General features: G+C 52.3%; 1 protein-coding gene and 1 long non-coding RNA gene across 2 annotated transcripts in view; one reads left to right on the forward strand and one right to left on the reverse strand.

Moving 5' to 3' along the window:
• Positions 1-27061, reverse strand: part of LOC142821651 (uncharacterized) — a 262426-nt gene that overhangs the window by 116688 nt on the left and 118677 nt on the right. The window lies entirely within an intron of this gene.
• Positions 11908-26398, forward strand: LOC142821644 (zinc finger protein RFP-like). The gene is made up of 7 exons (XM_075913236.1): positions 11908-12324; positions 19065-19160; positions 20461-20691; positions 22871-22893; positions 23612-23727; positions 24384-24443; positions 25334-26398. The coding sequence occupies exons 1-7, from the start codon at positions 11908-11910 to the stop codon at positions 25843-25845; spliced, it is 1455 nt and encodes a 484-aa protein (XP_075769351.1). The 3' UTR covers positions 25846-26398.

Consider the following 27061-nt stretch of genomic DNA (forward strand, 5'->3'; position numbering starts at 1 on the left):
CTGGACATGGGTTTTGTTCTTCTGCACAGCCCAGCCCATGGAGACCAAGGACCTGCCAATGGGCATTCAGATCCCACCCTTGTTGAATTGTCAGAAACAGAAACCAGACACGCAGTGGGTCTGAGTTGGTTCCAGCTGAGTGCCGGGTTTGCCTGGTTTATGTGCATTGGCACAGGAAGGCATTAAGGCAGGGCTACTCAACACATGGCCTGTGAGCCACATGCAGCCTATGGCCCATTTTTATGCATCCCGCCATGCCTTGAGCTGCTTCCTCGGCTGCCTGCCTGCCTCATTACTGTGGGTTCTTGCAGTAGCACCTCCTCAAGCTACTGGCCGGCAGGCAGGACGGCAGGAAGAGGTGGCAGCAGAGCATGCTTGCTACATCACCCACAGCAAGAGCACCTCTCCATGCGCTGCACGGTGCTGCACTGAGACAGATCGCAATGGCACGTGCACAGGTGTTGCTGGGTGGCAAGAGGCAGCGTGGGAACCGGGCAGTAAGGCGGGGTGAGAGAGGTCCGGATAGGGTTACTGTACATCCAGTTTTTCCTGCACGTCCTTGTTTTCACATGTTAAATCGCCATCTGGATAGATTTTTTTAAAAGGCAAAACATATCTGGGAGTTTTTGCCTTGCAAAGGGAATTGGGGAGGGGGCGATGGCAGGTGCCTTCAATGGAACATTTGGAGCTACAGGCTGGAACCATTCACAGCCACTCTGCATATGGGCCCCAGCACCTGGAGGGAAAAGCACCTGGCTCCGGTGAGATCCAGGGTGTTACCCTCTGCCCTGCTAGATTTATGCCTCTTCTGGAGGGAAAGGGCATTGTGTTAGAGCAGGGTAACTGGGGGGAGGGGAGTGCCTGGCTCCAGGGAAGGGTTAGAGCCAGGAACCAGGTGTTCAAACTTCTGACGTCTTTCCTTCCTGTGGGTGGGCAGTGGGTCTGTTGGTTAGATTTGGAGGCTCCAGTCTTTGCTCTGTGAGGTCTGTGGGAGCTGGTGTTTGGTGGGACAGGCGGGGAAAGGAAGGGATTCTGGGAAGCAGGATTCCTGGGTTTCTTTTCTAGCCAGGCCACCTCTCCCCCCAGTGCCTTTAACTCCACATTGATCGTACTTATATTTCCGTAAATATTGTATTGGCATTTTTTGTTTGATTTGTTAAAATTGTGAAGCCAAAACAAAAAAGTAGTCAAGATAATGGTCTTCTGCTGAGATGTGTTTTAGTAGTTAAATTCCTGGACTGCCATTGCTCATTAAAAGTGCTGTCATGGGTGGGATTTGGGAAAATATTGCATTTTATTAACATCAGCAGAACTGACTTAAATGGGACCTGCAAGTTGTGAAGTCTTGCCTTAATCTTTGTATTCATGTCCATTACTATGAAAGAAGCTATTTGCAAAGTTGAGTAGCTCTGCATTAAGGGTTCTTATTGTTAGGCCCTAGAAAAATAGGCCTAGTGCAGTTATGCTAAAGCAAATGTAACAAAGGTTTCTGGGTAGTCCCTGGGTAGAACTGGAGATAGGTTCAAGCAGGGATGCACCCTACACGCACCCTACACGCACCCTACACGCTTGCTCAAGTTGGCAAAATGAGATAAGTAAGAAGCTGCATTTTTGTACCTGCTGTGATGAGGAACAGTTTGTTTTGAGAACTGATAAGGAGACTCCCTGTTTCTGCTCTTCCCGTTTGTTCCAAACTCCCTGTTTATGTTCTCCTTTGGCCATAACGAACTGTCTCCTTGTTGCCACCTGTCGTTTGGGCTGATAAGAAATTGCTGATGCATTATGAATTGCTTAAGGCCATGATGTATAGTTGGCCAGGTGTCCATGGATACTAAAAGTTTCTAACCGATAAAGGGGGGTGGGTTGCTTGGGCAAATAGTCTATGACGCGATGGAACTGTCTATATAAGCCTACCTGTTAATGAAATCGTGGCTGGTTCACTTTGGAGACGGGCCGCTCACTATTATAAGTGCGCACTATTCAATAAAGAGCTTGTGATTGGATCTTGCTGGTGTTGCCTGTCTCTTTGCGGTCAGACAACGAACAGAGGCCGTCCGGGTTTGAATCCCCGACATTATTAATGTAAAGGATCTCAAGCAATGTAAAGCCAGAGTGTGATGGAACTGGAAAGGAAAATGTTTCCCCTTGAAGGAAATTTTTCCAAGGGGATACTGGAAGTTGAACTAAGGGCCATTTGATTTGCAACCAACCACTCTACCTCTGAGCTACACCACACAAACATATGTAGCTGCAGCCAGTGTTGGGAAGTGGGCAGGGAACAAGTGGCTTTTGTAGCATGCACATCTCAGGGGATGTGTATATTTGGGGAAGGGTCCTGATTCTTGCGCAAGAGGGCCAGTGTAGACAGCTATGTTAATTTCTTGCACAAGAAAGCCCGATGGCTAAAATGGTCATCGGAGCTTCCTTGCGCAAGAGAGCATCTGCACTGACACGAATGCTTTTGCGCAAAAGCAAATCTTCTGCAAAAGAGTTTTTGCGTGAGAACGCTCCAGTGTAGCCATAGCCTTTCTGTTTGTAGCAACACTCTGCCCCTACTGCCTTTCTCTAAGTCGTTTGGAGACTACACAGACTCCTTCTCTGTGCTTCTAGTTGAGTCCACAGGGTCTGGTGTCCACTTCAGAGGGTAGGTAAATGTGGATAAATCCCTGTAATATTATCACTCTCATATAACTTTGAATTAAGATCTTCTCCTTTTAGATATATCTCTGTTAGGTGTTCTTATAGAATCTCTGTAACATTTCTCCTATAACTTTGTATTAAGAGAAACTTCCTTTTTATATAGATAGACCTTGTAAGAAAAAATGTCTTTTGAACTCTCCCCCTTCCTTGATTGCCCTGTTGAAATGAATGAGGTGTGAATGGAGAATGAAAGGGGAGCACCTCTAGCAGCAGTTGCCAGGGTGGAGAGGGTCTGGGAGCCAGACCCAAGACAATACCTGTAAAGTGAGCTCATTAAGAGGACTGGACATACAGATGCCTTGGGAGTCCAGCAGCAAGTGCCTGCCCTTGGAAGAACTCTCTTTGAAGCAACATTAGGAAAGGCGAGGCGATGACTAACTGGCTGCATGAGAGGGATAAACAGGAGGCATCTTGCAGAGGGACCCCGGGTTTTCGTCTTGTCAACATGGGAGCATTGATCCGGATCTGCAGAAACCTGCCTCCACCCCTCCCCCATCTAACTCACCTGGCTAGTGCAGTTAGGGGGAGCAACTTTTGGTAACAACAAGACAGTGTGTGCTTGTGTGTGTGTGAGTGTGTATGAGTGTGATGTATCATATGCATATGATAAATAGTGATTGATCTATGTATGGTCAATATATGTGGCGTGTTGCCTTATCCCCCTGAAAAAGATCCTGGGTGGTTCTTTTAAGCCTAACATGGAAGTGACTCTGCCCTCCCCTCCTCTCTCCCCCTCCAGCCTCCTCTCCCCAACCCTGCTCCTGCGGATGGGTGGGGGCTGTGAGTTCCAGTGCTGCTGCCCTGCTGCCCTCAGGTTCTGCATCCTGGAGCGCTTGCAGGAGCTGAGCCAGCCCTGGGAGAGCAGCCCGGCCAGGGCCCAAGACTCCCAGCCTGAGGGGGCCCAAAGGAGCTAGGGCAGAGCCTGGCAGGGGCAGCAGGAGCCATGAGTGGGGGGGGAGGGTCCCAGCTCTGGCCAGACCCAGGGGCAATGCAGTGAGGGTGGGAGGTTTCCGCTCTCCGTGGGCAGATGCCTCAGACATGAGATGGTTTAGGAGGCACCTTGCCCAAAAGGTAACTTGGCCCCGTTTGTATAAGCACTGGACCTGAGCCATGTGCGGCCCCCAGGTACTGATGGGCCCTGCCCTGATGCTGTCCTACCACAGGGCCAGTGAGCCCCTATCTCCCCTTCCTCCCCCCCCCCCCCCCCCCCCCCAGGCTCCTGTCCTAGCTGCACAGAGAAAATTGCTCTGTATCTTGGAGAGAGTCAGAGACAAATGGGGGCCTGGGGCTCTGTCCTGAGTGAAGAGAAGGTGAAAGGGGGGCCAGGCACCTTCCCATCTGCCTTTGGGCTCAGTGTCTCGGGGCTGGTAGGTCCTCTGGGCTTCCTCTGAGCTTGGTGCCTTTGTGTGCCCTGGACTGAGCAGCCAAAGGACCACTCAGCCTTGGGCCTGGAGAGAGCTCCCCCCATTACCACCACTTGCCACACCCAAAACAGTCAGGGTGTCTTCCCCCTACACACGCACACACACTCAGACGTGGCAGCTCCGTCACGTTCATTCAGCCTGATCCGCCTGAGCGCACCCACATGAACCAGAAGAGCCAGGTTTGGTTCCACTCCCTTGTTTGCAGATATGTTCTGCCTGAATAGCAGATGGCCTTTTCCCTCCTGCACATTGGCGGCAGCTGCGGGGGGAGTTGGGAACAGCAATTGAGACCAGGAGCCGCTTACGGCCCATCCTCATGGCAGCCGGTTCCTGCAACTTGGCCTCTCCACACGCAGCTCTAGTGTCCAGGTAGCAATGTTGCTGAGTTGTCTCTGCCATAAGGACAGCCCCTGTTAGTGCGGGACACAGCACCCAAGCTCTGGTGCAAGGGCTGGGGGAAAGCAGGGGGGACATGGCCTCTCTGCTGATCCCAAAACAGGCTTGGAAAGTAAAGCCAGCCTGCAACATGAGCAGTGGGAAAAGCAATGGTTCAGGCTGCCAGACAGCCCTACCCATTGTCCGTGTGTGGAGGTACGGACACGCCACATGCCATGAACCAGGAAACTGCATGTTCCTTCACATACTTGCTTAGAGACACCTGACTGCAAACAACCAGCCTTGGGTGTGTCTGGCTCACGGCCCAGAGAACCTGTCTGGGTGGTTTGCAAGGTATTGTATGGCAGTAGGGTGACCGTATTGCCTTGTGCTTGACACCTGGTAAAATTATTCATATTCAAGCCAGTTCAACAGCAAACAATTTTTGCGGAACAAATGTCAAAAACAGCCTCCAATTGACTTAGCCCTTATTAAAAAGCAATAAATGGATTTATTTTTATTTTCCTGCTTATCTTTAAGGCTTTAGCGTTCACACAGGGAGGCCTAACACAGGGATTCACAACCTTTTTATACTGGGGGCCGGCAAACCCATTCACAAACTTTTGGCAGAGCAGTAGCATTTTATTTGCATATTTATTATGCAAATGAATATTCAAATATGCAAATAAAATATTACTGGTCCAACAAAAGTTTGTGAATGTGTTTGCTGGTCCATGGGGGTATAAAAAGCCCCAAAGCCTCCAGTGCCAACCCTACCCCTAGAGCCCCTCATCCCTCCACTACCCCCACCAGCACCAGCCACTGACCCCAGAGTGCTCTGCACCCAACTCACCTCAGTACCCAGCCGCTCGCCCTCAGAGTTCCCTAGTGCCAGCCCCCCCTGCCCCAAACACCTCAGTGCCTGCCTCCTGTTTCCAGAGCCCCATAGAACCCAATTTCCCTAGGTCCCTTGTGCCAGCGCCCCCAATCCCCGTATTAGCCCTGTCCCCAGTGCCAGCCCTGCCCCCTAGTCCCCTCACTACTAGCCCCACCCCCAGAAGCTCCCAGGGCCAGCTCCCCATCCTGGATGTCACAGTACTTCTCAGTGTCAGCCCCCTGCCTCTTAGAGCCCCCAACACTAGCCCCGCCCCCAAGGCCTCCTGCCTGCCTCCCACCCCCCACCTAGCCCTGCCGCTGCCTCCCAGCTGAGCACAGAGCACTTCCCTGCATGGCAGGAGGGCTGCATGAAGCCTGCAGTGTGCTGGGCCCCTGCCGAGCTGTAACTAGGGCCCTGGTGAGGCTGCCCCAGCAGGGACAGTCTCACCGCAGTCCCAGTTCCAGCCACGGTGCACCCGGTTGCTTGCCAGGCCACTCACCCTGCTGCCGGGTGGGGAACTCCAGTGGGCAGGGTCCATTAGCAGCTGGGGGCGTGGCCTGGCCATGTGCTGCAGCCTGGCCGTGTGCTGCAGCCTGGCAGGCAGGGGTTCACGGCCCACCCTGTCTGTGGTTGGGAACCGCTGGCATAACACACTCCACTGCTCCCACACACATGGGGAGAGGTGACACAACAGAGGGTGACGGACTGACCAGATCCTCCATGCACAGAGCTCTCTGGCCTCCGTGTCTACCCAGGTCCCCCAGGCTAGACCCACCTCTCACAGGACCTGGTGTCACATCAGTGCAACATGTGACGGGGGGTGGGGTCATGCAGGGTCCCAGATCCCCTGCTCAGTTTCTGCCAGGGTTCACACCAGAATACAGCCAGCAGCAGCTTTTCTAATGGTGTGGGCAGGGAGGGGCAGGAGCTACTTCCAGCCATGTGGGAGAGGGGCAGGGGGTGCTGACCTGCCCTGTGTTTTTGCAGAGTTCATCTCTTCTTCTCTCCCCACCCCCCAGCTGGGAGCAGCTTGTCCCTTACTGCCCACACCGTGTCGAAAGGCAGCTCCCACCTACAGGCTGCTGCTGGCCACCGACATGACCCAGCCACCTCCACCCCCATGGCTACAGCACTGGCAGGAAGCACTGAAGTCCTAAGGATGCCAGAGGACGCTGTGAATGCCAAGACTTTAACAAGGGTCGGAAAGAGCTGGACACATTCACGGAGGGTAGGTTCATCGACGGCTCCGAGCCAGGCTGGGCAGGTAGGGTGTCCCCAGCCTCTGTTTGGCAGACGCTGGGATTGTGCGACGGGGTCACGTGGGGATCCCTGTTCTGTTCATTCCCTCTGGGGAACCTGCACTGGCCACTGGGATGGACGGACCTTTGGGCTGCCCCAGCCGGGCTGTTCTTGTGCTCTTCAGGGTGCATTGAGCCCCAGGGCACCTGACCCCAGGGCTTTCAGCAAACTAGACCAGAGGTGTGGCTCAGCCGGGGAGGGTGCCTAGGGGAATGGAGTGGGGGTGTTGGAGCCTGGGCCCCTGCTCCAGGGGCCACTGTGGATCCTGCAGGTTGGGGCATGGACAGGCTGGAAATCATCCCCCATTGTCCTGCCACCCCAGAACTCGGGGGTGGGGGGCAGAGAGGCTTCCCCATGCCAGCGCCGAGTGGGGCTGTGGCACAGCAGCTCTCCGCTCCTCCTGGGCAGCACCCTGCGCCGGAAGGTCTTGGGCTTCCCCAGGGTGCCGGCCGAGCCAGAGGCATGGGGGGAAGGAAGAAGCCTGCCAGCCAGGCTGTTGGTAGCTGAGTGCTCCAACCAGGGGTTGGTTGTCCGCACAGCACTGGGAGCCTGTGGGTAGATGGAGGAGCAGGGGGGGGGGGCAGAAGGGGAAAAACAGAGAGGGCAGTGAGAGGGGGGCACGGAAAGGGCTGATGGGCGGCTGATTCGGCCGCTTTTCCAAAATAGCGTATTTCAAGAAAAAAATGGTGTTATTTCAAAAAGAAACCCTTCCTTCAAAATAACCCTTACTCCTTAAAAAATGAGGAGCGGCTGCTGATGGTGGTTATTTCAAAAGAAGGGTTTTTTCTTGAAATAACTATGTCTAAACAGTGTTTTTTATCTCAAAATAGTGTATTTTGAAAAAGCAGCCAGCCACCATTATGCAAATGAAGCACGGGAAATTCAAATCCGCGCTTCATTTGCAATTTCGTTTGTCTGCATTTGCATTCCTCTCTCAAAAGAGGAATGCATTGTAGACATACCCTGAGTTACCAACCATAGGGCTGTTAGTGTCTATTTCTAACTAACTTTCACCGTTAGGCCACATCTTCACTCCAGAGAACATTGCCATTGTGGCAATTGATCTTCTGGAGTTTGATATAGTAAGACTAGTTAAGATTCGCTAAATCAAACTCAGAGGGAGCCCTCACCAGCATTTGGTACTCCTGCTCTTTGCTCCCATCTTACTCCCTCGGTGGGCATGCTGCCAAGCTCGTCTGACAGCAAAGCTGACTCCAGCTACATAAGGAGGGATGGTGGGAAGAGCAGACACATTGGCCAGGCACCTCCCTCACCTCCCTCTGTACCTAGCTGGTGCCTGGGCCAGCTTAGCCATGGGGATGCTCTCTGGGAATTTTCTCCCAGCTGCTCCATGTGTTGCCTTTTGCCCATCCCAAGGGAGGGGAGAGGAGAGTCACTCTCCATGGCTGCAGGAGCTGCAGAGATTGCACCCTCAAGCTCTCTAGGTGCTGACACCCCCAGGGAATCACCAGGGCGTGTGGCGCTGGCTCTCCTGTCCCAGCAATTGCAGTCAGAGCCCTGCCTTGCCAGTGCCAGTCACAGCAGCCTCTGCACCCACTCCAGGCTTGTGGTTTCCTTCTTTCCAACGCTCCTCCCCAATCAGCTTTTTCCTGAACCAGCAGTTCCATGGGTGGCCAGGGGAGGCCTCTTCTGTGTCCCAGAAGGACCTAGGAAAACACATGGGCTGTGTCTAGACTGGCAAGTTTTTCCTCAAAAGCAGCCTCTTTTGCACAAAAACTTGCCAGCTGTCTACACTGGCCACTTGATTTTGCGCAAAAGCACTGACTTCCTACTGTCTGAAATCAGTGCTTCTTGTGCAAATACTGTGCTGCTCTCATTCGGGAAATGCTTTTGCGCAAAAGGGCCAGTGTAGACAGCCGAAAACTGTTTTGTGCAAAAAAGCCCTGATGGCGAAAATGGCGATCGGGGCTTTCTTGTGCAAAACCGCGTCTAGATTGGCACGGACACTTTTCCGCAAAAAGTACTTTTGCGGAAGAGTGTCTGTGCCAATCAAGATGCTCTTTTCCACAAATGCTTTTAACAGAAAAACTTTTCTGTTAAAAGCATTTGCGGAAAATCATGCCAGTCTAGACATAGCCAAGCAGAGACTACAGCAAATCACCACTGGAAGTTGAACCCAGGATCTCCTTTTTATTAGTCAGGTGCTTTAGCCAAGTAAGCCATGGTGCCCTCCTGAAAAGCCTCTGTAAAACTGTTCTACTTTATGGCCTCAGACAACACCTTTGCATTCCAAAGCACAACCATTTCCCTCTAGCCCTGACAGTCTCTGTCCCCCTGGGCACAGAAGGCTACAGCTCAAAGGGCAGAGGCTCTAACATGCCTAAGCCTTTAGCTATCATCTTTGAAAAATCATGGCAGACAGGGGAGATTCCAGAAGACTGGAAAAGGGCAAATATTGTGCCCATCTATAAAAAGGGGAATAAGAACAACCCAGGAAATTATAGACAGGTCAGTTTAACGTCTGTCCCAGGGAAGATAATGGAGCAGGTAATTAAGGAAATCATATGCAAACACGTGGAAGGTAATAAAGTGATAGGGAATAGCCAGCATGGGTTTGTGAAGAACAAGTCATGCCAAACTAATCTGATAGCTTTCTTTGATAGGATAATGAGCCTTGTGGATAAGGGAGAAGCAGTGGATGTCATATACCTAGACTTTAGTAAGGCATTTGATACGGTCTCGCATGATATTCTTATTGATAAACTAGGCAAATATAACTTAGATAGGGCCACGATGATTCTATGATTCTATGCAAATCTCCACCAGCCGCTAGGACTGTAGAGTTGCCATATGAGGTTTGGCAGGGTTGGTGGGAGGGAGAAGTGCAACAAACATTGATCCTCTGGATTGTAAACCCCCTTAAGTTTTACAATCCACTGTAGGTTTTACAATCTACACTCCCCTGCATTAATTTTATCCTAGTGGGGCTGGACCCAGCTCCTGCCCCTGCTGCTTCCCCTGGCCCTGCTCACAGCTCTGTGACTCCCCCATCACTCCCCAGCCCCACCCCCAGATCCTACTTCGCATCTCTTCATCCTTCCACTCAGCATCCCCGTGTCCCAGATCTGCCCCCCCCCCCCCAGCCCTGCTCCCCCCTGGGAGGCTGGTTTGCACAGAGCCCATGGGGCGGGGACGTGGCCAGGAAGCTCCTGGTCTGACAGAAGCACCAAGGAGCAGGGGTTTGGTGCTTTTCCCCTCAAGCAGTGGGGCTGAGTGGCTAAGGCCTCAGGTGTCTGTGCTGGAGACCCTGGTTCCAATCCTCCCTGTGACACTGTGCAGCTTCCTTTCATTTCTGAGTAGAACAGGCTGCAGAGGAGCCCAATGCTGGATTGTCCCTGGGGCTGGGAATGTGAAGTCATAGAACTGGGAAGGGCCTGCAGATACAAACAGTCTCAGTAGGGGTGAGTGGAGGGCAGCTGCAGGGAACCTGGGCTGAGGGATCCGTCTCTCCAGCCTCCCCCTCATAGCTCTCGAATGCCACCACTTCCTCTGCCCCCAAATAACTGCCTGTCGCGTGTGTCTAACTGGTGTGACTGCAATTCTCAGGCAACATGTTCCCCAACAAAACCCCCACCAGCAGTGACACCCTCTACCTGAGCCCGGCCATCAGCGCTGACAGCATCTGGCTGTCAAGGAGAAGCAAAACAGGTTGGAAGGAAGCTCACAGCCATGTCAATAGTTTGCTTGTCAATAGTTTGCTTTGTACCAGGGTGACCACGTGTCTCAGTGCGGGGTAAGTGCAGCCAAGGACAGCGTTGTATCCGGCTGCTGGTGAAGGTACCAGCTGCTTCTCCAGAAGCACCTTTCCCAGTACAGGTGCTGCTCCCCAGATTCCCTAAGGGATTCAGTCTCTTGCTGCCCCCGAGTCCTGGCTGCAGGTCCCAGGCACAGGAAATAGCAGTGAATAGGCACATGACTGACACTGCAAATCTCCAGCCCCCTGTTCTGCAGCCTGGCAAGGAGCAGCGATGCCTGTCCCCGAGAGACAATAATTCCAGCTCCTGGAACCCAGCTGCAGGACACATGAGTTCCCCAGTACAGGGCATTAAAGATCTTCACCATGGTACCCAGCTGTAGGGCAGCCCCATGCAACCAGCCACCTCCCTGCCAAGCTCCTGCCTCATCATGGCTGGGCCCAGGGGCTGCTCCCCAGACTCTCCCAGGACCCCTTGTCTGTCCTCAGAGCCCCAGCACCAGCTGCCCTCACACCCACTGTCGCTTGCATAAGCCAGTGTGCATGAGAGTCGGGGAGACTGTGCAGGGAACAGACACAGCAACCGCCAGGCTAAGCACACGGGTGACAACTGCTCTCTGGGCCAGCGCACCCAGGACTGAATTTAGAGACCCCTGCGCCGCAAAGCACAGGCCACCATGCCACAGTTCATGATAAATATTCACCACTTTAGAACAGTATCAGCTGCACACACTCACCAGTGGGTTACAGGGGCACTAGAGAGACAAGGGAGTTAAAGAGCTGAAGGGCCAGGTAGGGAAGAGGCAATAAGAGTCCGTAGCTGTGATTGTCGCCCTCCTTCCCAGACTGCTCCATTAGATCCCCATGCCAGGCAGTGAAACCTCCAGTCACTTGTTACCCCTTTCTCACTGAGGCTACGTCTACACTGGCCCCTTTTCAGAAAGGGGCATGCTAATTTCACAGGTCGTAATAGGGAAATCCGCGGGGGATTTAAATATCCTCCGCGGCATTTAAATAAAAATGTCCGCCGCTTTTTTCCGGCTTTTAGAATAAGATCTCTTATTCCTACTTTGAAGTAGGAATAAGAGATCCTCCGGAAAAGGGCTTTTTTCTGGAGGATCGGGGCCAGTGTAGATGCTCTTTTCCGGCTTTTCTAAAAGCCGGAAAAAAGCGGCGGACATTTTTATTTAAATGCCGCGGGGGATATTTAAATCCCCCGCGGATTTCCCTATTACGACCTGTGAAATTAGCATGCCCCTTTCGGAAAAGGGGCCAGTGTAGACGAGCCCCGAGTGTTCAGCCCAAAGCTTGTGGCCTGGCAGATGTTTCGGAGGAGTGACTATCAGTTTGGACTCATCATACTTCATTCAAAGGCTCCGTACAGGCTTCAAAAAAAGAAATAACATGAGCACACACCCAGAAAGACAACACCCAGACATAAAGTTCAACCAGCTGATTTCTGAGCAGAAGCAAGTGAAACTAAACTCCTCTCTGGTCTCTTTCCTGAACGAGAAGCCATGGCTGCTGCGAATCCAGCAAAAATGCTCCAGGATGAAATTACCTGTTCCCTCTGCCTGGATTGTTTGAACGACCCGGTGTCTCTAGACTGTGATCACAGTTTCTGCCGAGCCTGCATCACCCAGTGCTGGGGGGAACTCGCTACAGATGTCTCCTGCCCTCAGTGCAGACAGACCTTTCCCCAGGGGAAGCTCAGGCTGAACAGGCAGCTGAGGAATATTGTGGATGCAGCCAGAGAACTTCTGTTGCAGTCAGGGAGAGAACCAGACCCAGAGAGACTGTGTGAGAAGCACAGGGAACCTCTAAAACTCTTCTGCAAAGAGGATGAAATCCCCATCTGCCTGGTGTGTGACAGATCCAAGGAGCACAGAGATCACACCGTGATTCCTGCAGAGGAAGCTGCTGAAGAATTCCAGGTAGGGAAATGCCCAGCTGTCACTTTATGTAACCCCTCTGCCGGGTGGGCCTGGCAGTAACCAGGGCTGGGTTCAATATCTTGGGGTCCATCTCACATAGAACCGGCTCGAGCCCCCACCCAGTTATCTGGGAAATTCATCGAGCCCCCACCCAGTTATCTGGGAAATTCACGCATCCCTGGGCGCCTCTGAGAGGCAATGCTTCCCCACTCGCAAGCACTGAGTCTGAGTGTAGGAAAGAAACATTTAATGAAACAGAGAGAGAAGTCATACGGCATTAACTTGGGGAAAACACCACAAACAGAGTTCATAACCCAAACATAGGCCAAGCCGCCCCCTCCAAGCCAAGAATCACCCGAAGTCCAAAGAGTCCAACACCCCAAAAGTCTCTGTCCCTGGTCTGTGCCACCCAGAGTCCCAAAGTTCACCTGCAGGGTTTCACCTCCCAACCTGGGTAGAAATGGGGGTGGGGGAATAGATAGGGGACACCTTATACAAAACTCCGCCGTGCCCCACGAGCTGTATCGTCCCATGCCTCTGGATGCTCTACTGAGCACCTGCTACCACTCCTCGTCTGCTGCCGCCTGTCGCCGCTCCTCGCCTGCCACCGCTCCATGCCACGCCGCTGGTTGCCCCACTTCACTGGCTGCAATAGGCCTGGCTGTCAGTCAAACCAGCAATTTCAGCTCTTTAGCCACCAGCTGGATTGGCAAATGAATCCAGCTTTCACTGAACTAGCAAAAGAAAAGTCTCCTCAGGGGCTGTGTCTACACTGGCAAGTTATTCCGGAAAATCAGCCGCTTTTCCAGAAAAACTTGCCAGCTGTCTACACTGGCCGCTTGAATTTCCGGAAAAGCACTGACAATCTAATGTAAAATCATCAGTGCTTTTCTGGAAAAACTATGCTGCTCCCATTCAGGCAAAAGTCTTTTTCTGGAAAACTGTTCCAGAAAAGGGCCAGTATAAACAGCACAGTAGTGTTTTCCGCAAAAAAGCCCCAATGGCAAAAATGGCAATCGGGGCTTTTTTGCAGAAAAGCACATCTAGATTGACCACAGACACTTTTCCAGAAAAGCATCCTGCCAATCTAGACACACTTTTTCAGAAATACTTTTAACAGAAAACCTTTTCCATTAAAAGCGTTTCTAGAAAATCATGTCAATGTAGACATAGCCAGGGAGTCTGCTTTAGATCTGTTCTTAAAACAAAGAGGGGAAAGGTGCAGGCTAGACCAGTCTTACAACTCACACCTGGCAGATGTGAAGCAGGCTGACTCAAGCCCTTTAACTCTTCCCCCTAGCTTGGTTCACTCAACTCCAGAAGAGAGGAGGCTTGTTCTTCCGAGACCTCTTACCATGATGGTGGTGCCTCTCCTGCAAGCACTGGTGGCATGTTTTACAGTTCCCACATTAAGGGGTAGCATGATTAGTGACCCCCACAACAGCCCCAAATTATATACAATTCTCCACATTCCATTCCAACACTGACCCTCCATCAGCCCTGGCTGAATGGGATTTACATAGCCACACCTTGGATTCTCTCTTGAGCTGTATTTACATAACAGTTAGTTACCTTGCAGAGCTAAACAACTGGGCTACCTCTACACCGGCATGATTTTCTGGAAATGCTTTTAACGGAAAAGTTTTCCGTTAAAAGTATTTTCGGAAAAGCGTGTCTAGATTGGCAGGACACTTTTCCACAAAAGCACTTTTTACGGAAAAGCATCCGTGGCCAATCTAGACGTGGTTTTCCGCAAAAAAGCCCCGAAAGCCATTTTCGCGATTGGGGCTTTTTTGTGGAAAACAAATCTCTGCTGTCTACACTGGCCCTTTTGCACAAAAGTTTTTCGGAAAAAGACTGTTGCCCAAACGGGAGCAGCATAGTATTTCCACAAAAGCACTGACAATCTTACATGAGATCGTCAGTGCTTTTGCAGAAATTCAAGCGGCCAGTGTAGACAGCTGGCAAGTTTTTCCGGAATAGCGGCTGCTTTTCTGGAAAAAGTGGCCAGTCTAGACACAGCCCTCCTTTTAGCTGGCTGATAGCAAGCAGCAGTTCAGCCCCTGTTTACATCACAAACAAACCCTTTTATTCCTAAATAAGCAGAGGCTTCAGAAATGCACTTCCCCCTGGCTTTAGGGTTTCCTTCAGCCCCAGACAGTCACTCAGGGTACATTCAAGCACTGCGCGGCAGCCATTTTGCTGTATATGAAGCGGCCGTTTTTTAAATCATCACTTCATTTTCCTATGTCTAGTTAACTCATCTACACGGCTCCGTCAACAGAGCCATGTATTCTAGACATACCCTCAGTGAGCCTCCCCTGGAGAGGAACAAGGAATTTCAGGCCTAAGTAGGTTTCCCAGAAATTCCACAGGCTTATGCAACAAGAAACTTGTGGCTCTCAAACAACTTGAGGCCTACACATTGGAGTGAAGGGGAGTGAAGAACCCGCACCCCACCCCTCCTGCTTCCCATACCAGAGTTCTGGGCACTGATTGATCCCCCTGCTCTGCCCCTCCTCATGTCCACCACCTCCTGAAGCTATAAACACCATGTCCATGCTCCTGTCCCTGGGGCCGAGGAGCAGGAGGATGCAACTAGGGCTGTGCTCTAGGCATACATCCCCTTCACCCTTTTCCCGCAGAGCTCCTCATGCATCCTTATCCTCATGGGACTTAGGAGGGGCACTGGAGTGGAGCTTCCGTCCTCAAATCTGCCTGGTAGAATCAGGTGGGATTGCAGGAAGTAGGGACAGCCTGACAATGGGGCACTGCAGTAGGGGCACCGCCTCCCCAGGGCCACTCGTAGCATGGGGTAGCCCTGCCTCAGTTTTTCTCTTGAATTCCCCAAAATAACTCTCAGTGGCATTTTTTGTAGCCAGTAACAGCCCTGCTCTCCCAGCAGGGACTCTTGGGACTTTGAGTTTGGAGTGTGGCCTTATCTTCCTGAACAAGACCCAGGGTCTCCTGTGCCTTCTCCACAGGCCTTTCTATTACCTACCCAAGGCTGAGTTGGATCACATCACCCCCTCACCCCACCCTTCATTATCCCCACCTGGGAGGAGAATGGGCTGTGTCACGGGTGGGGCTGAGAACCAGTTACTTCTCATTTTTTCATGCATGGAATACATTTTGTTCTGTGCACCAAGGCATGTGTGGCTGTGCACCACCAATAGAAACACATGCTGCCAGCTATGGGCACTCTGCTAATCAGCTGAGCGGCATTTGACTCTCTCCTGGGTGGCTGCCCAAGCACACAGCATACAGGGAACACTGCTGAGAGGGCCTCCCTTTAAAGGGCCAGCCACCCTGTGACCAGCATCTTACCCCATCCATGTCTCCTGAGCCACAGGGAGAGAGTCCCAGGGTACGTCTACACTACAGCGCTAATTCGAACTAACTTAGTTCAAATTAGTTAATTCGAACTAAGCTAATTCGAACGAACGCATCCAGACTAAAAAACTAGTTTGAATTAACATTTTGCTAATTCGAACTAGCATGTCCACACAGAGTGGACCCTGAACCGGGGTTAAGGATGGCCGGAAGCAGTGCCGGCAGGGCATCAGAGGAGGACTTAGAGCATGGAGCTGCTGTCTCAGGCTAGCCGAGGACTGTGCTTAAAGGGACCCGACCCCCACCCCAGACAGACAGTTCTCAGAGTTCCCCACTTGCTAGGGAGTCCTGGCTTGGAGTGCCTGGAGTACCCACACTGGGCACATCACAGCACTTGGCCATTAGACCGGCTGCACTTGCCGCAGGCTGCCATCTGGGGATAGGGGGCAATTGGGGGGCTGCAGGAGAGCTTCCACCCCCAGAAGCCCGCAGAGCCAGCCCAGTCCTCCCCATCGGGGGCTCGTACCCCATTCCTCCCTCACTTCCTTCCACTTACCCCTCCCTAGCCCCCCTTCCTGATGTACAAAATAAAGAACAATTGTGTTCAAAAATAGAGTCTCTCTTTATTGAACAAAACTGGGGGAGACTGGGAAAAGGAGGTGGGAGAGGGGAAGAGAGAGGCTGGGAGAGGGGAGGGCAACTACAATGATGAGGGGTTTGGAACAGGTCCCATATGAAAAGAGGCTAAAGAGACTGGGACTTTTCAGCTTAGAAAAGAGGAGATGGAGTGGGGATATGATAGAGGTCTATAAAAGCATGAGTGGGGTGGAGAGGGTGCATACAGAAAAGTTCTTCATTAGTTCCCATAATAGAAGGACTAGAGGACACCAAAGGAAAGGAATGGGTAGCAGGCTTCAAACTAATAACAGAAAGTTCTTCTTCACAAAGCAAATAGTCAACCTGTGGAACTCCTTGCTGCAGGAGGCTGTGAAGGCTAGAACTAGAACAGAGTTTAAAGAGAAGTGAGATCAATTCATGGAGGTTGGGTCCATGGAGTGCTATTAGCCAGGGGGTAGGAGTGGTGTCCCTGCCCAAGGTTTGTGGAAGGCTGGAGAGGGATGGCAAGAGACTAATGGCTTGGTCACTGTCTTCGGTCCATCCCCTCCAGGGTCCGTAGGTTTGGCCGCTGTCGGCAGACAGGCTACTGGGCTAGATGGACCTTTGGTCTGACCCAGTATGGCCATTGTAAACTCAGGGCTCAGGGTCGGGGGTCTCAGTGGACCACCTTGATTTTCATGCAAACCTGCTCCTGGGTGGCCAGGCTGGCAGCTCTCCTGCCCTAGACGGCCGCTTTCCTGTGCCTAGTGCGGAGGTCGTGGACAAGGTCCACGATGTCTGCACTGGACCAGGCGGGTTCCCGCCTCTTGCGGTCCTGGGCAAGCTCCCAGGAGCCGCCAGCCTGGTCCCAGGAAGAGGGAGATGGCTGGGGGGCATCGGGTGGCTGGCTCGAGCCGTGCCAGGTGCAGGGTCTGCTGGCTGGGTGCTGGCAGGCTTGCACCTGGCACAGGCACCGTAGCCAGCCCATGCCCCTTAAAGGGGTCCGGGGCTGGGAGGGGGGCATACGAGTTTCCCTGGTGTTGGCCAGAGTGGCCACCAGGGAAAGCTGGGGAGGGCTAGCCTCCCACTAGTTCGAATTAAGGGGCTATACACCCCTTAATTCGAACTAGTAAGTTCGAACTAGGCTTAGTTCTCGTAGAATGAGGTTTACCTAGTTCGAACTAAGCGCTCCGCTAGTTCGAATTAAGTTCGAACTAGCGGAGCGCTAGTGTATTACCTATCAAAGTTAATTCGAACTAACGTCCGTTAGTTCGAATTAACTTTGTAGTGTAGACATACCCCCAGTCATGCAGATTTCTCTTTGGGAATTACCGCTGTAGAGTTCAGTGGGGGAACCTTGTGTCCACAAAGCTTCCGTATCGACACTAATGACAATGACAGTAATTGCTAATGAGCAGAAAGCACTGATGGCAGAGAGCACCCTATGGACTAGCCAGGCAATGAGAGCTCACAGCCACAGCCACAGCCACAGCCTAACGAACGCAGCAGGTAGATAAAGAAAGAAGCAGGGGTGGGAATGGGGGATGGGCAAAGTGGGTTGTGTTTGTCAACGCCAGCAATCGCCATAGTTGGGTTATCATGGGCGGCCACTGGTCCAGGTTTCCACCCTGCACCTGTCAGGATGAGGCCCTCCTCTCTGCTCTTCCACTTCCTGCATCCTCTCTGGTGGGCCCTGATGCTCGCTGTGGCCTTCCTCTCCTCCAGCTCCCTCTCCGCGAGTCCCCCTCCTCCACCACTTGCAGCTTCTGAGTATGTGACACCAGTTTCCTATTGGTGTGACTCAATAGAGTAACAAGGTCTGACAATTTCAAACCCTCTGAAAAGAAAACACTCCCAGTTGCCGTCAGTCAGGGTTTGGGGTTTGTCCCAGTAGCTTCCTGACAGGTTTTCTACTCCAATGGTGATGATAAACTTTCAGCTGTGTCTGTGCGTGTGCTCCCTCCACGTAAAGCGCTAAACTCTGTGCACTGGGTCAACACAGTAGACCTCTGAGGGCCCCCAGAAATGACAGACTCAGGTAAGGATGAAACCAGTCGAGCAGGTTTATTGCCAAATGCCAGGCATTAACAGTTGTTAGCAGAAAGTCTCGACTCTAAGCCACTGTGAATTCTGTATGTCTTGGCAATGACATTTGCCGTTTCAGCTGCCTAGTGCAACCTCTGCCCTAGGTCGGTCAGCACTCACACTTTGCAGTTCCCTTTTATAGACACGTACAAACAACTTACATCACTTCTTTCATACCAGGTTGCCACCCTCTGTTGCCTAGTTACCACCCCTCACTTTGCAGGTTTACTTACTATCCTTCATGCTGTCAACTTTGACCCAGTCCTGCACCTAGGTAGGTATGTACATTAGTTTTTGGGGAGTCAGTTGGTACCAAGACATTTCTTATTGAGATGTTCTGCCACTCCTCTCTGGCTCACAATCTGTACCTGGTGCCTCCCTATGTCCTTCCATGCTCAATCTAACTTACCCAGTCACACAACTATCAGTAGCTGGAACAAAAAACAGGACTATGTAGCACGTTAAAGACTAACAACATGGTTTATTAGGTGATGAGCTTTCGTGGGCCAGACCCACTTCCTCAGATCAAATAGTGGAAGAAAATTGTCACAACCATATATATCAATGGATACAATTACAAAAACCGAACACATATGAAAAGGACAAATTACATTTCAGAACAGAAGGGGGATGCGGGTGGGGGGGGGGAGGTAAATGTCTCATCACCCTTTCTCTATTCCTAACAATAAAAATAGCGCCGCTCCCGTTACTTTTGGTTTCTCCAGGTAAGGCTCCAGGCCCATTTGAAGACTCTGAGAGCAAAGAGAGAAACGCTGCTGGGATTGAAAGTGAGAAGAGAGAAGAGAAGCCAGGAGTATCTGGTAGGCGCCTGTCATTATGAACCTGCCTTTGTAACAAGCCGAAGGGAGGGGCATGCTGAATCAGAGCACTAAGAAGGGGCAGGGACAATCTAGAGACCCGATCATGGTTTATCTCGATCAGTTGGGGAATGATCGCAAAGAAATCACAAATAATAGTTTTAGCAGAATTCCTCCTTAGGACTGGACCGTAAATCAGAAGCTTTCCACCTTCATGCATTTGTGGACCCCATTGAGAATTTCAAATCGTGACCATGTTGAAACTCTATTGTCTCTGAGAACAGTTACATTCTGTCCAGTCTTTTTCAGTCTAAGTCTTTTGCAGACATGGTCCATAGACTGCACCCCAGGGTACACAGACGACAGGTTGAAATCCACTGCCATAAACTACTGTTTCTTATCTATAGTATATTAACTATTAGCTTAATTAAACTCACTTCACAAGCAATAATTTATATTTATGAACTAACAGAATTTTGAATTAGAAAATGCCTTGAACTAGAACAAAACCCCACTGGAACTGTTTCCCTTTAGGGATGTTAACGTGTTCTTGTCTATAGGTTGAACCAAACATTCTATATTTTTCAAAATTATTAGTAAATCACAAATTTGATTTTTTTTTGCTTGGTCAAATTAAATTTTTTTGACAAAAATAAAAATGTTTTATTTCCATTTTGACTGTTGCCTTAAAATATTTTTATAAAAAGCAAGGCCAATTGCAAAAATAGGTCAAATTTTAAAATCCAGGCAAAAAGTAATGAAAATATTTTGATTTTTCATGTATTTATTTCAGTAGCAAACTAACCAGGTGACACTGTCAGTAATGCAATAAATGTTTCTTTGTCAACAAATCTGAGTATTCCTTGAAAAAATTTGATTCAGAAAATTTCACTAAGATCTAGTGCCGAGTCCTGTCCCCTGCTGCTTTGGAGCTGAATCCCTGAGGCCTTCCATCACTCACTATCCTAACCCTGTCTCTCCAGGGGAAGGGATAGCTCAGTAGCTTGAGCATTAGCCTGAGGGTTGTGAGTTAAATCCTTGCAGAGGCCATTTAGGAATTTGGGGCAAAATTTTGTCAGGGATGGTATTTGGTCCTGCTGTGAAGTTAGGGGACTGGACTTGATGACCTTTCAAGGTCCCTTCCAGTTCTAGGAGACAGGCAATCTCCATTAAACTTAATTTATGTCAGATACAGAAATGCCCTTCATGGGATTCTGGGACCACTCTGTGAAAGGGCATCAGGCTCCATCCCATATCCCACTAGTGAGGGTGGCCACGGTGTACTTCCTTATTTTTCATACAGAAACAGACACAAGCCGAGAGGCAGAAGATTGTGGCCGAGTTTCAGCAGCTGCGGCAGTTCCTGGAGGAACAAGAGCGACTCCTGCTGGCCCAGCTGGAGAAGCTGGATGAGGAGATTGGGAGGCTCCAGACTGACACTGTCGGGAAACTCTCCGCACAGATTTCCCGTCTCAGCGAGCAGATCAGTGAGCTGGAGGGGACGTGTCAGAAGCCAGCAAGTGAATTCCTGCAGGTGAGACTGAGGGAGAAACATCCCAGCTCCTCACACAGGGAAGGGAGGCTCCTGAATCACAAGCGCTGGGGTCCAGCTGTCAGATCTGGGTGTAACTCGGCGGGTGCATTGCTGCCATGTGAGTAACTGTTGTGCTTTGCAGAGTTACAGGCACAGAGCTATTAGGGTACGTCTACACTACAGAGTTAGTTCGAACTAACTTCGTTCAAATTAGTTAATTCGAACTAAGCTAATTCGAACTAACGCGTCTAGAACTAAAAACTAGTTCGAATTAGCATTTTGCTAATTCGAACTATTATGTCCACATTAAGTGGACCCTGAACAGGGCTTAAGGATGGCCGGAAGCAGTGCCGGCAGGGCATCAGAGGAGGACTTAGAGCGTGGAGATGCTGTCTCAGGCTAGCCGAGGGCTGCGCTTAAAGGGACCCGACCCCCACCCCGGACAGACAGTTCTCAGGGGTGCCCCGCTTGAAAACCAGTCCTGGGTTGGAGTGCCCGGAGTGCCCACACTGGGCACATCACACCACTCGGCCATCAGACCGGCTGCACTTGCCGCAGGCTGCCATCTGGGGAGAGGGGGCAATTGGGGTGCTGCAGGAGAGCTTCCACCCCCAGAAGCCCACAGAGGCAGCCCAGTCCTCCCCATCGGGGGCTCGTACCCCATTCCTCCCTCACCTCCTTCCACTTACCCTTCCCTAGCCCCTTTTCTTGATGTACAAAATAAAGGACAATTGTATTCAAAAATGGAATCTGTCTTTATTGAACAAAACTGGGGGAGACTGGGAAAAGGAGGTGGGAGAGAGGAAGAGAGAGGCTGGGAGAGGGGAGGGCAACTACAATGATCAGGGGTTGGGAACAGGTCCCATATGAAGAGAGGCTAAAGAGACTGAGACTTCTCAGCTTAGAAAAGAGGAGACGGAGGGGGGACAGGATAGAGGTCTCTAAAAGCAGGAGTTGGGTGGAGAGGGTGCATACAGAAAAGTTCTTCATTAGTTCCCATAATAGAAGGACTAGAGGACACCAGAGGAAAGGAATGGGTAGCAGACTTCAAACTAGTAACAGAAAGTTCTTCTTCACAAAGCAAACAATCAACCTGTGGAACTCCTTGCTGCAGGAGTCTGTGAAGGCTAGAACTAGAACAGAGTTTAAAGGGAAGTGAGATCAAGTCATGGAGGTTGGGTCCATGGAGTGCTATTAGCCAGGGGGTAGGAGTGGTGTCCCTGCCCAAGGTTTGTGGAAGGCTGGAGAGGGATGGCACGAGACAAATGGCTTGGTCACTGTCTTCGGTCCATCCCCTCCAAGGTCCCTAGGGTTGGTCGCTGTCGGCAGACAGGCTACTGGGCTAGATGGACCTTTGGTCTGACCCAGGATGGCCATTGTAAGGTCAGGGCTCAGGGTCGGGGGTCTCAGTGGACCACCTTGATTTTCATGCACACCTGCTCCTGGGTGGCCAGGCTGGCAGCTGTCCTGCCCAAGCTGGCCACTTTCCTGTGCCTAGTGCGGAGATCGTGGACAAGGTCCACGATGTCCGCACTAGCCCAGGTGGGTGCCCGCCTCTTGCGGTCCCGGGCAAGCTCCCGGGAGCCGCCAGCCTGGTCCTGGGAAGAGGGGGAGGGCTGGGGGGCATCGGGTGGCTGGCTCGATCCGTGCCAGGTGCAGGGTCTGCTGGCTGGGTGCTGGCAGGCTTGCACCTGGCACGGGCACCGTAGCCAGCCCGTGCCCCTTTAACGGGTCCGGGGCCGGGAGGGGGGCATAGAGTTTCCCTGGTGTTGGCCAGAGTGGCCACCAGGGAAAGCTGGGGAGGGCTAGCCTCCCACTAGTTCGAATTAAGGGGCTACACAGCCCTTAATTCGAACTAGCTAGTTCGAACTAGGGTTAATCCTCGTAAAATGAGGTTTACCTAGTTCGAACTAAGCGCTCCGCTAGTTTGAATTAAATTCGAACTAGCGTAGCGCTAGTGTAGCGCCTATCAAAGTTAGTTCGAACTAACGTCCGTTAGTTCGAACTAACTTTGTAGTGTAGACATACCCTTAGAGATGGCAAAGCCCCATTCACTCAGGGGTTCCATGGCCGTGGGGTCAGGGCAGGGCCTCTCTTCCCATGTTTGTAAAATCCCTTCTCAGAGGTCCCCTGTGTACATCTGATGGGGCTGAGATTCTTTTCTCTCTCTCTCCTCCAGGACGTCAGAAGCACCTTGAGCAGGTAGGTGTCTCTCACTCCCCTCACGCTGCACAGCGCAGGGAAAGAGCTTGGAGCTGATATTGGCACCACATCTCCCCAGGGCTCTACAGCCAGATGTGAGGGGAAGGTCACAGGCTGGGCACAAATCTCTGATCAGCGTCAGCCTGCGGCTCTCCCCTGGCCCAGCAGACTCTGGAATTCCCCATTCAGGGCACAGTCTGAGCTCAAGTGTCTCCTGGAGCTGTCATCTCCCTGGGAACTGGCTGCCTCAGGGCTGTGGGGTGGGACATGGGCCTGTCACTGCTGGGCACTGGGCATATTCAGCCCAGGACAGCAGGGACCCAGAGTCTGTCCCACCCGAGGGCTGTTTGGAGACCTGTGGGAATGGGCTGGGGAGAGGGGAGCTGGTGTCTCAGTCTAGTCCCTAGTGGGTAGATTCCTCCAGCCCTTCCCCTGGGAACCTCCTGCCCCTCAGCGCCTGGGGGAAAAAGGGTGAGTTGGCCGTGGAGACTCAGTTCCCCTTTTGTCCCCCAGCTGGTCTCCCCAGGCCAGAGCTGCAGACTGTTCATGGGACCTTTGAGGGGACGTTGCAGGGCCAAGGGCTGCGCTGCCCCTGCTCTCAGGCTGGGAGAACTGGAGGATTTGAACTCCAGGCCCAGCAGGGCAGAGACTCACTGGCCAGAGCTGGGGAACTGAGTCACTCGGTGCCGTGTCACCATGTGACATTGTCTCTCCCCAGGTGTGAGACGGGGCCGTTCCAGCCGCCAGAGGAGATTTCTCCTGAACTGGGCAAGCGAGTCAGGGGTTTCTCCGGGCAAACGACTGCGCTGTCGGAGACACTGAGGCAGTTCACAGGTACTGAGAAGGGACGGGGAAGGGAGAGTAAGTGAAGCGTCAGAGGCCATGGAAAGAGACCGATGCTGGTCGTTTGCTCCTAGTTAGATGAAGCTTCTGTTGAATTGTGAGGTGAGAATGGCGCCCGCTTGCCGTCCCACAAATGTTGGTTCCATTGTGGGGAGAGGCCTGAGTGAGAGAGGAAGTAGGAGGCGTCAAACATTTTTATATTAAATACTTGAGAGTACGTCTATACTGCGGGACAAAGTCAAATTAAGCTACACAACTTCCGCTGTGTTCATTGCAGAGCTGAAGTTGAAGTAGCTCAACTTGGCTGTTGGCGCTGTCCACATAGCAGCAGAGGGAAGAGCGCTCTGCTGAACTTGACAGCTAATTCAAACCCTGGGAGATCGACAGCACCAGCTTGGATGTTCTCAGCAGTGTAGACGTACCCAAGTGTGTCTTTGCTCTCAAGAGCGGCCTGAGGCCGGCTGTGGCAGCTGACACCCCAGGCGGAAGGCGCGATGGGCGCCCCCGCCTGCACAGCCCTCACTTGCCATGACGTAATCACGGGCCGCCCCTGTCTGCTGTAACAAAAACCCAGGTCTGTGTGTTAGGATTGGGGATGTCGTGGGCAATATGGACTCCTGAAGTCTCACCTCTCTTCTCCCTTCCAGACACTCTGCCCTCTGCACTGGAGAGAGCAAGAGGAAAATCCCTGGAAGCTTTCAGACAGGGTGAGGTTTCAAGAGAGACTGAAAACACCTTCCTGAGCGTGTAGCTCAAGTCACCAAACAAACCCCCAGTGACCACGACAGGCAGAGCCCCAAACCTGCCCACTGAGCGGTGAGGAGCCCCAGGGGCACTGGGTCACAAGGACGAGGGGCCGTGTCCTGCCCCCTTTAAGCAATGGGATGGTCGGACCCCCCACTTCTCACTATGGGCACAGTTTGCAGGCAGGAGCTTTGCAGGCAGGGGCTGCGCTTTGTGTCGGGGCAGCTGATCAGCGCAGCCCCTCCTTTGGCACCAGCCTCTGCCCTGTGCTGCCCCTCCCAGTGACCCCACCCCAGATCCCCTTCCCCAGAGCCCTGCCCCCGGCCAGGCCAGAAGCCAGAGCTGGGCTCCCCCCATTGAGCCCGGCTGCCCTGAAGAGCCCTGGATCCTCCACTGCCCTGGGGGTGACTAATGCCCAGGCCCTGATCTCTGGAGTGAGGCGGCTCTTCCCCCGCGCTGCCCCCTCCCCTCTGTGCCCTGGGCGGGGGGTGGAGGCTGCAGCAGGGGAGGGAGTTTCCCTCTGGGGGTTAAAGCTGGAACCTGCCACCTCTGCCCCCCTCACCCAACTGACCCCTCCTGCTCTGGGCCTGGCCCTGGGGGTGGAGCAGCCCCAGCTGGGGGCAGGAGGCTGCAGCCTCTGCACACAAATGAGAAGCTGATGAAGCGGGTCCCATTGCCCAAGCTCAGGTGCTGCAGTGACAGCTCGGCTCAGTCTCAGGGCCCAGGGCAGAGGCAGCTCCCTGGGGCCCAGGCCTGTCCCAGCCACAACAGGGCTGCTGGGGAGGGTGAGAAATGGCCCCAGCCACCCCCAGGGCTGAGCTCTGCCCCTCACATCCTGATTCTCTCTCCCCAGCGACTGTGACTCTGGATCCAGACACGGCAAATCCCCTGCTCATCCTGTCTGGTGATGGGAAACGTGTGAGATGGGAACCTACACGGCAGCGACTGCCCGACAACCCGGAGAGATTTGACACTCGGCCCTGTGTGCTGGGCCGTGAGGGATTCACCTCGGGGAGACATTGTTGGAAGGTGGAGGTGGGGGATGGGCTATGCTGGGCTGTGGGGGTGGCCAGAGAGTCTGTGAGCAGGAAGGGACAGATCAGCCTCAGCCCTGATGGGGGGATCTGGGCTGTGCAGAGGTCGGGGTATCAGCTCCGGGCTCTCACCTCCCCTGTGACCCCCCTGCCTCTGAGCCCCCACCGCAGGATCCGTGTTTGTCTGGACTGTGACCGGGGGCAGGTGACATTTATTGATGCTGGTTCCAAGGCCCCAATCTTCACTTTCCCGCCGGGCTCCCTCCCTGGGGAGAGAATCCGACCCTGGCTCTGGGTGTGGACAGAATTCCCGCTCAGCCTGCACCCCTGAAATCAGCCTCTCTGGCCTCACACAGCCCAGTCTCTGTGACCTCACAGGACTCCCCTCACCCAGCCCCTGGCCCCTCATCTCTGTGATGCCTGAAAGCTCCTCCCCATCCCTCCCTCTAGCCCCAGGGATGGGAGGGGAAAGAACCCCTGGTACTGTAGGAGGAGCAAATGGGCAGAGGTGGGGGCTGGGGCTGGGGCTGGGCAGGGATACAACTAACATACGGGCTGGGGACAGGTAAAGGTGGGGATGGTAGGACACAGAATTAACCAATCAGGGTTCGGGGGGAGGTGGTTGGGAAGAAGCTGTGCAGCAGCAGGGAGCAATTTGTACCAGTCTGTGTCCTGAGATCTCACTGGGGTCTCCAGCCAGAGCTCCTGCCGCAGGAGCCAAAGTCGCCTTCCCCTGTGACTGTGGGACAGCCAGCAGCACTTGTAACTAGTGTCCCACTAAGAGTTTCCTTCTATGAGTGGAGGGAATTTGGTCTCGTGCACCAACACTGAGCTCATGGGCACTCGTTGGGACATGTGCCATGAAGATTCATATTTAAACTTGAGTCTTGTTACTTCTGTACAAACAACTTTTGAAGAAATGTTATTTGTTTCCATTGAGTATGGAACACGACTTTCAGCCTGTCTCCCTGAGTCCATGTGGGTATTTCCCTTAATATGGGTGTTTTCACTGATGTTCCTTTGGAGAATACTGCTGGTAGATTTCCTAAGCTGTGACATGTTCCAAAACAACACCAATAGCTTTTGTCCAAGCCCCACATGTCCCACAAAATTCAAGTCTTAGTTTCCTCTCCCCTGTTGAGGGCTTACTTTAATTCTTGCTGCTTTCTAAGGGTACGTCTACACGGAGGAGCTATTTCAGGATCCTGCAGGTAATGAAGCAGACCATTATTCTGAAATAGATTTCAAAATAACACGTGGCTTATTCTGACATTCTGGTAACACTCCTTCCACAAGGGTTAAGGGGTGTTTCAGAATAGCGAGTTATTTCAAAATTTGGCACTGTGTAGATTGTGCAAAATTATGAAATAAGGTATTTTGAAATAGCTTAGCACATATTGCGTAGCTTATTTTGAGCAGGAGTGCTGTGTAGATGCACCCTAAAACTTTAGAGGAGATCTGCAATGTGGTCCAGATATTTGTATTTAAAACAGGGCTTTTCATTTTACATACTATAGATCTATAACACAAACATAACAGCACCCCCC

This window comes from Pelodiscus sinensis, chromosome 31 (genome assembly GCF_049634645.1).
Source record: "Pelodiscus sinensis isolate JC-2024 chromosome 31, ASM4963464v1, whole genome shotgun sequence".
Lineage (NCBI taxonomy): Eukaryota > Metazoa > Chordata > Testudines > Trionychidae > Pelodiscus > Pelodiscus sinensis.

Excerpts from the sequence above, each read along its gene's own strand:
- LOC142821644 (XM_075913236.1), top strand. The coding sequence starts at position 11,908 with ATGGCTGCTGCGAATCCAGCAAAAATGCTCCAGGATGAAATTACCTGT. Across the intron at positions 12,325-19,064 it reads AAGCTGCTGAAGAATTCCAG|GTAAGGCTCCAGGCCCATTT; the intron begins GTAGGGAAATGC and ends TGGTTTCTCCAG. Across the intron at positions 24,444-25,333 it reads CCTGGAAGCTTTCAGACAGG|CGACTGTGACTCTGGATCCA; the intron begins GTGAGGTTTCAA and ends CTCTCTCCCCAG.